Source organism: Arachis ipaensis, chromosome B08 (genome assembly GCF_000816755.2).
Source record: "Arachis ipaensis cultivar K30076 chromosome B08, Araip1.1, whole genome shotgun sequence".
Taxonomy (NCBI): Eukaryota; Viridiplantae; Streptophyta; class Magnoliopsida; order Fabales; family Fabaceae; genus Arachis; species Arachis ipaensis.
Window position 1 is genome coordinate 6,311,622 of NC_029792.2, and position 8,407 is coordinate 6,320,028.

Here is an 8,407-nt window from a genome sequence, read left to right on the forward strand (position 1 = left end):
CATTTTTATATTATTAATTTTTATATCTTATTTTCAGTATCATTAAACCATACCACTGAAGATTTGATTATTTTCCGTGGATTTTATACATTACTAAAGGCTAAAAGGTTTAATTTGTTATTGGTCCAAAGAGGGGGAAGAAAAAACTGACTCAACCACTGAATCAAACAGTATAGGTAGTGAAAACGACGCAGCTCTCCATCATAACCAGAACATAAACGGTATCTTAAACGTTATTGTTACAAAAACGGTATTTTGAAGTTTTAATTTTGTTTAATATGACTTTTGTTTTGTTTATATTATTTTTTTAAAAAAAAATAAATTCTAAAAAACCCATAAAAAACAGTGAAATGAGATTTATAAATAATACTTTTTTTGGTAGAGGGTATATATGCTCATTTTTTATTTTCTTTAAAAAAAATGTTATTATTTATACAGTGCTTTTATGAAAAATATAATTTAAGCGTTAATTCTAACCAATAATTTGTATGAATTCCAAGAGCTATTTCAAAAGTCTAATGATTAATCATGTTTTAATTAGTATAATCACTACACTAAGCTGTCATTTGCAAAAATTTACACTACACCAAAATGTCCAAAGAGTGTAACAGATCGGTAATTAGCTCAAATAAATCATTCTCAAATAGAACAATGATCAAAACCTTCATGATAATTTGAAGGTAGGTCATAATCATGTCTTCACTATTCCATTGCATGATCTATGTCTGAGGGACTTCAGTATGACATTTATGGAGGGCTTCTTCAGGTAACAAAACCCTGAAAACAGCATAATGATGATTTAAACTCTTCTCTCCTTGTAATCTGTGAACACTTCCCAGGGCGCCGGCGTTCCGGTTGGGGAAAGCATAGAATATCCTCCTGATTCTTTGATGGACTAGGGCCATAGCACACCTGACATTACAGTGGCAGCGAATGTGTCAGAAAAACGAACCATAACACGTGTTTCAACCAACAGAAACTGAAACTCGCCAAAAGGTGAATCCTAGAGTTTCTCTCATTTCTATGATGCAAAGGGTATTCAAGATAAAAGGGAGAATATACTATAGTGCTAGCCTCTATGAATTTCTAGAAATTCATTAACAATGTATTCAATCAATGGTGGAAATCTATATTTGACAAATTACATGCCTGAGCAAATAAGAAGAACTACAACTTCAAACAATCTCAAGAAAGTGACAGAGTGGTTCAAAGGTAGAACATGATCTTGTTTATAAGCTTACATTGTGCATGGTTCCCAAACAAGATAGATGTCATATCCAGTGCACAAGTAAGGTCGTTCTAACAGCTGATTGGAACTCTGACTTCGAGCTTTCAATTGATCATCATCATTCTCAACCTGAAAATTCCATAATGCAATACCTAAATACTTCTTTCAAAAGAACATGCTCAAACGACAAAAAAAAATGATCAAGCTAATGACATTGCATATGTAATGCATATTTTCATATTATCAATGTTGAGGTTGGTATGAGATGCCTCGCTATGATCTAGATTATAGACAAATGACAAATTTATATAAGTTTCAAGTAAATGCATGGTTCTGCCTCCATGGCAATCTGTGTCTGTGCTATATCACCTATCCAAACGAATTGCAAACTTGATATGATACATAATCCACAAATTCCACAGTTCATTAAGGTCATAAGGCAAGTGTGATGAAAATAAAAAATTTTACGGCTCAAGTAAAAGATGTTCTTATTGTTTTGGATATTTCAAATAGTTAACACTTCATAAAGATTGGCAGCTATATCTGGTTTTTAAATAGATATAGTACCAGACATAGATATAGGTGTACTTACAGCAGTGCAAACAGTTTTCTGTCTCTTTGCGGGAGAGCTAGTAGAAGAAGGATTCTCGTGATCCAGTTCCAAAGGTTTTTCTCCATTATTTTCCTCGCTGGGGAAAAGATATCTATCCCTTGCAGCCGATGATTCTACAGCCACCATGGCAGCATGCCGCAAAGGGTGGCAATAATATGAACTCTGTGAATGCAATTGCTGCTTAGCCCATTGCCAAGGATATAAACATGCAACACCTGTATATGGTTGTTTGAGTTGCTTGTTTGATTCATTAACTTGAAATGACTCATGTGTTGCAAAGTTATTGGAAATAACATCAGAACTAGAGAATTCTGACTTTCTATTGCAACTGGAGTCGATGCTACTGTTTTCTTTGTTAGGGCTCCAAGCAAAAACCTGATCGCGTGCCCTTGAAATTATTTGCTTAGCTGAAGGATCCACTATGACTGCAGCATTGACTACCTAAACAGATTGAATTTCGGGTAAGTATTAACAGAAAAGCTAGACATTACTAAGAATAGCTCAACCAATTATGTGGTAAAAATTATCAGAGAAAAGAAACTGAAGTTAAGCCAGTACAGCCAGGTGCAAGTAAATTATTTCTTGAGTACAAATATATGAACAGCGGAAAAAAAATGCATATTTACCACACCATCAGAAGTTGCCAACTCCATAGCTGATTGCATAAACTTAAAAATGCATTCTGAGTTTTCGTCGCTAAACCCAGTAATACCATCAATGTTACTGCAATTCAAAATGCCAAGCAAACACAAAGAAGAAATCAGTTTATTCTCATATAAGAAAGGATTTTACACTGTGATAAATGAAGAACTGTAGAATAAGAATATAAAGCCTACTAAGTCCTTGGATGATATGAGGTTGGCCAAATTTTACATTGCTCTTGCCACTCTTCTTTTGATGTTGCAGCATATTTGCAGACCTAATAACAATTAAATCCAAGTTTATTGTACAAACTAACTGATGTAAAATGAACAAAAATGAAGAATCCAGGGGATTCTAACCAAAACTCTCAACAATATCTTCAATTAATCAAAACATCTCTTCATTAATAGTGTATCTGAAAAAATATGGGATAGCCACAAAATAAAGTAGGTCCTGGAGCTTGCAGTTATCAAACACGACAAAACCAAAACTTCATTCATATAATTGATTTCAAATGTTGAGGATTTTCCCTTTCTTTTACATTTCGTGATTTAGTTAGCAAGTTATAGAATACTAAAAAAGGGAGAACAAAATGCTACTACCTGAATATAAAACTCAGATTAAAAAAAAAAAAAACCATCATAAACACTTTGAAATTGATATCATCATACAAATAACCAAAGATCAAAACATAATATGAGCAAGCATTAACTAGGAAAAGAGAAAAAATAAAAGAACACCCACTTTTGTGATAAAAGGACTCAACTGAAAGGAACTAATCAATTCCTGGAGAGCAGGCGGCACACTATCCAATTGATTGTCACCTTCAGATGCTGCACACAAGATCACTGATAACTGTACTTGTCCTGTCAAATATTCTAAGTGTCACCACAAGCCACTCACTTCACACAATAACGAAGAATAAAGCAATTATAAAACATGAAATACCACCATACCTCTTTCTAGTACTTTCTTCTGAATTCGTTTGACATGCCGGAGATTTTCTAACGGTGCTATTTGATTCAGACGCCTAACAATGAAATTCAAACATCTCCCAACAGGTTAGTTTACAAAGCACACAACTCCACATGCATAAAAAAAAATCCACACTTTTATTGATAGAAGCAACAAAATTCAAAATTTAAGCTTCCAAACAAGCAAACCAAAACCAAAATGCTAGTATGCTTTAAGAGGTGCTAACCTAACAATGTGGTTTGCATTCTGTGGGTCAATAGCTGAAGCAAAAACAAACTCTGCACAGGAAAAAAAAAAACACACACCAAAATCAAAGCACCAAACTTTGAGCTTCAAAAAGAGAGGGAACCAAAAAATCAAATAGGGTTTCGATAAACTTCACCAGTGGGTTGGTTATGAAGGTCATGCGGTTCCTTCTCTGGAATATGCACAATCTCGCACGTGCCAAATTGCTTGTTCATCATCCTCTTCTCTCCTATTGCCACGTGTCTACTCGTTTCCGGTAACCCCTGATGCCAGAGAATTCTCCGGTTCGAGGAGTCAGAGAGTGGCCGTGGCGCGACTCTGCTTGTGGCTACGGCTACAACCACTTTCCTTTCATGGGCTTTCACTTTTTTGGTTGAAGCCCAGTTGATTTTTGACGAGGCCCATTAATATTGAGTGGGTATCACGTGCGTATCATGTGCAATGCTTGTGGCGTTCAGTGGTGGAGTGTGGAGAAGCAAAAGGGATAACAGAGGTTGGAAGCAAAGAACGCCTTCTTCTTTCTTCTTCCTCTAATCCTCTTCTTCCCCAAAATTCAGAAATTGCAAAACGACGCCGCATTCTTGCGTCAAACGTTGCCTTTTTCTTCGTTTCTTTTTTTGTTCAAACTTGATGTGGTAACATAAATTTTTTAGTGCGAAATTTAATGGTTGATGCATATGTAACGCGATGGGAGCTCAGAAGAGCATCCATGCTGGCAAAGGTTGGAACTTCCAAAGATTATTCATCTGCCCTAAATTGGAAAGTTTACTCTTTTAACTGATTAGTGTTTCTTTTTGTTCTGCATTTGAATGGTTTTTGCAGCAAAGATTGACGTTCATGTTGATTTTTCTCACAAGCTTTGCGCTTCTTTGATGCTCCCTACCCTTAGGTTTGTTTTCTGATCAAATTATTAATTTTGTATACAATTTATGAAAGCGGTTTTATTTGAAAACCTTTTTTTTCTTTACCTGATAGGAGTTCTGACAGTCCTCTTTCGTTGGTTATTGGGAGGTAAGAATTTCATTCAGTATGCTTTCTGTGTTATAAAGATGATAACTTTTGAGTTATGCATCGGATTTAGTATATGGCTATCCCTTATTTGTTTAATGAGTGGTTCAATTTATTTATCTGTTTTGTTAACTTTTTTTTTTTTATGATTTAGTCTCTGCATCAAGCACCCAAACTTATTTGGTGGGAGTGAGAAGCTTGATGTTTCGTGGGACAAGGGTTTATATGATTCAAATATCTTAGTTGCCTATAGAAGGCCACGACCAAAATGGCTTGCTCAACAATCTTTTGTGTTACAGGTTGGTCTTTCTTTGGTTAACTTTAATTTTATTTATGGTATGAGAAAGGATGCAAGGCCATGCTGTAAAATGAGCTTAGTTTCTAAAATGGAACTTTTAAGTTAGTTAATATGTGAAATCTACTGAATTAGATGAAAATTGTTATAGCATATTCTAAATTTTATTTGTTGTCGCCCTTTGCATCTTCAGCATTCTCTTTCACCTGAGATTGGTATCCATGGTATACCTATAAACAATTTCTCCCGCTCTGGAAGTGGAGGTGTAAATTTGTCTAGATTATCGGTTGGGCTGGACTTGAAGGAACCTGCAAGTACGAAATGGAGCAGTTCAACCAGTATAAAGTTTGAGGTTCAGCTAGGTTTTTTGTGAATCTTTCATTCATGTTATTAAAGCTCAGTAGCATGAGTTTCCTTAGGTTGCATTACTCTTTGATTTTGGTAATAGACAATGTTGAATTGGAAACTAATTATGATAAACCATCTTGTAGCATGTCCGTCCATTGAACGATGATGGTCACTCGATAAGTAGAGATCATGATGGGTTGCCTTTGACTTGCAGGTAATAATGGATTCTACATTCTAGTAGCTAGTATTTCATTTCTCCTGTTGTTGGACTGATTTTGACCTTATGATATACATTGCTTGCAGTGGTACTACACATGACAGTATGGTAGTGTTAAAGCAAGAGTCTCGATATACGAAGGCAAATGATCGTAGCTTTTTCCATGTAATACAATCAATTCTTATCTGCAGTTTGCTTACTATCTATATACGATTGATTACAAAGATATTGTTGTGTATTTGTTGGCTGACCAGATGCTTGTCTGTTTCAGTTTAATCTTCAAATAGAGCAAGGCATTCCAGTTCTTTCCAAGTGGCTAATCTTTAATCGTTTTAAATTTGTTGCTTCTAAAGGAATCAAACTTGGACCAGCATTTTTGTTAACAAGGTTGGTAATTATGACATTTTAATAGTATATTTACTATTTCATGTCTTTCCTACATTATGAGTCCTAATTTCAACAAGAATTCTGGATATCCTGTTTACCGTTTCTTCTGACAGACTTACAGGTGGTTCAATTGTTGGTGACATGGCTCCTTACCAAGCATTTTCCATTGGAGGGATTGGGAGTGTGCGAGGGTATGGTGAAGGAGCAGTAGGGTCTGGGAGATCTTGTCTGGTGGCTAATAGTGAACTAACACTCCCTTTGGTAAGCAATAGCCTTATAAGCAACTCTTATACTCTTATAAGCTATTTATTGTTAAATTGAAGTGCCTAGAACTAAACCCCCTGAGGTCATCTTTACTGTAGAACAAGATGTTAGAAGGTGCCATTTTTATGGACTGTGGAACAGACTTGCGCTCTGGTCATCTTGTACCGGGTGAGTTGTCATTCTGCTGAGAATAGGTCTATTTGTCCGCTTGTTGATATAATACATAATAAAGCGACATTTGATTTAGGAGGAGGAAAAAGAAAAAGATTGGCTTGAAGAGGTTCATGTAATAACAACTGCAAGCTATAAAAAAAGCAAGTCATCCATAATTTGACATGTGAACTCAAAGTCATACATTTTTATGTGGCAGGAGAATTATTCCAGGACACTCCTTTGGCGTGTGTTGTCGAGAGGTTTCCATTTTGGATTTAGTTTGTCGTTTTTGGTTTCTTTGTGATGATGCCTTACTGGATTTTGAACTTGCTCTCATGGCATTGATCTCTTGGAAATTCAGGAAATCCAGCAATGAGACAGGGTAAACCAGGATCTGGTGTTGGTGTGGGATATGGACTTCGATTTAAGTCACAGTTCGGCCACTTTCAAGTCGATTATGCCATAAATGCATTTCAGCAGAGAACTCTCTATTTTGGCCTCAGCAACCTTGCTTCATGAGATCCATACATTCTTTTTTTTCCACTGGTCATTTCTCATTTCTCATCATTTCCTATGGAAGATGGATTGTTGAAGACACAGAAGCTGCAATATTTTGTTGTCGATTCTCGGCATCATCGGTTTTATGAACTCCAATAATATTCCTTCTGGTTCTAAATAACTGTCGGCTCGGACGAAATTGGCGCAATAGAAACTCAATGAACACAGTATATCCAGATTTCATTTATTAACTAATTTGCCACTTTGTCCAAGTTGATAGTTATTTGGAACCTGAAGGAGTATATTTCTAGCTTAGAAGTATATTTTTCATTCTTTTTCACACAATTCATGATAGTTGAAATTCTGATGGCATGTTTTTTAATTTGGTTTTGGATAAATGAGTACATATTATTTACTGTAAATTGCTCTCAAGCTAATGGTAGATAGAATTATATTCTTATACATGAATCTCAGCACATAAGCAGACAATTAACCCTCAGATCTTGTAGATATTTTGTAATTTAGTTACAATTTTAGTTAATTAAGGTGGCAACAAAAAAAAGAGTTTGTAGTAGTTTTATAGTCTTTCGTAATTCATATAATCATATGGCTATAACCAACATCTGAAATGACACAAAAAAACGATTAGTAGTGACATTGTTACATAACCATTTTATCAACCAACAAAAATTCAGTGACTTACTTCTTCTATTTATATTTTTTGGGCCCTTTAATACATTAGGATTTTATTGGGCCTATAAAATCTTTAATAGACCAAGACATCTGGCCCATTAAGAAAGGTATCTCACCTAGCTGAAGTTTAACAGAAGTTACTGTCATGACCAAAACAAAAATACAAAAGTTACTGCAAAATAATAGAAATTAGGGTATTAACTGAAATTAAATATTTGTTTAAGCAGGATCGTATCTGCAGAGTTAATATTTTTATCTTGTAATAATTAGATCTTTGATAATAAAATTCAGCTCTCCCATTAAAAGAAAAAAAAAATGTGCCTCATCAATTCAAAGAGTTCATAATATTGTGATTACCAATGTTTGTTTATTCATAAATGGAGATTCCAACAAAACAAACAAGATTCGAAACCAGAAAGGTTCTGCTGTACCGCTGCCTGTACGTGAATCATCTGCCTTCAATTTAATCATTTATAAATAAATTATTCCGAAAGTGATGGTAACAAACTAACAATGATATATTGACTTTGTGTCAAATCTAATTTCTAAGTTGTAACCCATTTATCATAGTTAATTAATAAATAATAAATTCCAGTGTCACGTGAACACTAAAGAAATTTGATAAAACATGCTCGTCAAAGTTGTCGGGTTAGCTCTGTCATTGGCTGAAGTATCCAAGATGAGACATCATTAAAACATTAAGCATCAATTATTAATTCAACTATATTATGTGTACACTAAAATCAGCTCTTATTATTAGTTATTAGTATAAAATATATATTGAAATATAAATACATAAAAAAATAAATTAAACTATATATATTTATACATAAATGTATT

General features: G+C 34.6%; 2 protein-coding genes across 5 annotated transcripts; one reads left to right on the forward strand and one right to left on the reverse strand.

Annotated features, from left to right (window-relative positions):
• LOC107613103 (probable inactive tRNA-specific adenosine deaminase-like protein 3) lies at positions 511 to 4,100 on the reverse strand. Of its 2 annotated transcripts, none has more exons than XM_016314959.2 (9): positions 3,841 to 4,100; positions 3,685 to 3,736; positions 3,440 to 3,513; positions 3,228 to 3,349; positions 2,678 to 2,760; positions 2,468 to 2,564; positions 1,821 to 2,282; positions 1,242 to 1,357; positions 511 to 912 (listed from the first exon to the last, which is right to left on the reverse strand). In XM_016314959.2, the coding sequence occupies exons 1-9, from the start codon at positions 3,920 to 3,922 to the stop codon at positions 720 to 722; spliced, it is 1,281 nt and encodes a 426-aa protein (XP_016170445.1). In that variant the 5' UTR covers positions 3,923 to 4,100; the 3' UTR covers positions 511 to 719. The 2 variants fall into 2 exon arrangements, with proteins under 2 accessions (XP_016170445.1, XP_016170446.1); XM_016314960.2 differs by having other exon boundaries at positions 556 to 912; positions 2,473 to 2,564; positions 3,250 to 3,349; positions 3,841 to 4,034.
• On the forward strand, positions 4,196 to 7,292 carry LOC107613104 (outer envelope protein 80, chloroplastic). Of its 3 annotated transcripts, XM_016314961.2 has the most exons (11): positions 4,205 to 4,425; positions 4,527 to 4,593; positions 4,680 to 4,715; positions 4,867 to 5,011; positions 5,201 to 5,359; positions 5,499 to 5,569; positions 5,659 to 5,737; positions 5,844 to 5,959; positions 6,073 to 6,220; positions 6,322 to 6,391; positions 6,738 to 7,292. In XM_016314961.2, exons 1-11 carry the CDS (start codon positions 4,392 to 4,394, stop codon positions 6,893 to 6,895), a joined length of 1,083 nt encoding a protein of 360 aa, XP_016170447.1. In that variant the 5' UTR covers positions 4,205 to 4,391; the 3' UTR covers positions 6,896 to 7,292. The 3 variants fall into 3 exon arrangements, with proteins under 3 accessions (XP_020964390.1, XP_020964389.1, XP_016170447.1); XM_021108731.1 differs by lacking the exon at positions 6,738 to 7,292 and having other exon boundaries at positions 4,196 to 4,425; positions 6,283 to 6,336; XM_021108730.1 differs by lacking the exon at positions 4,680 to 4,715 and having other exon boundaries at positions 4,203 to 4,425.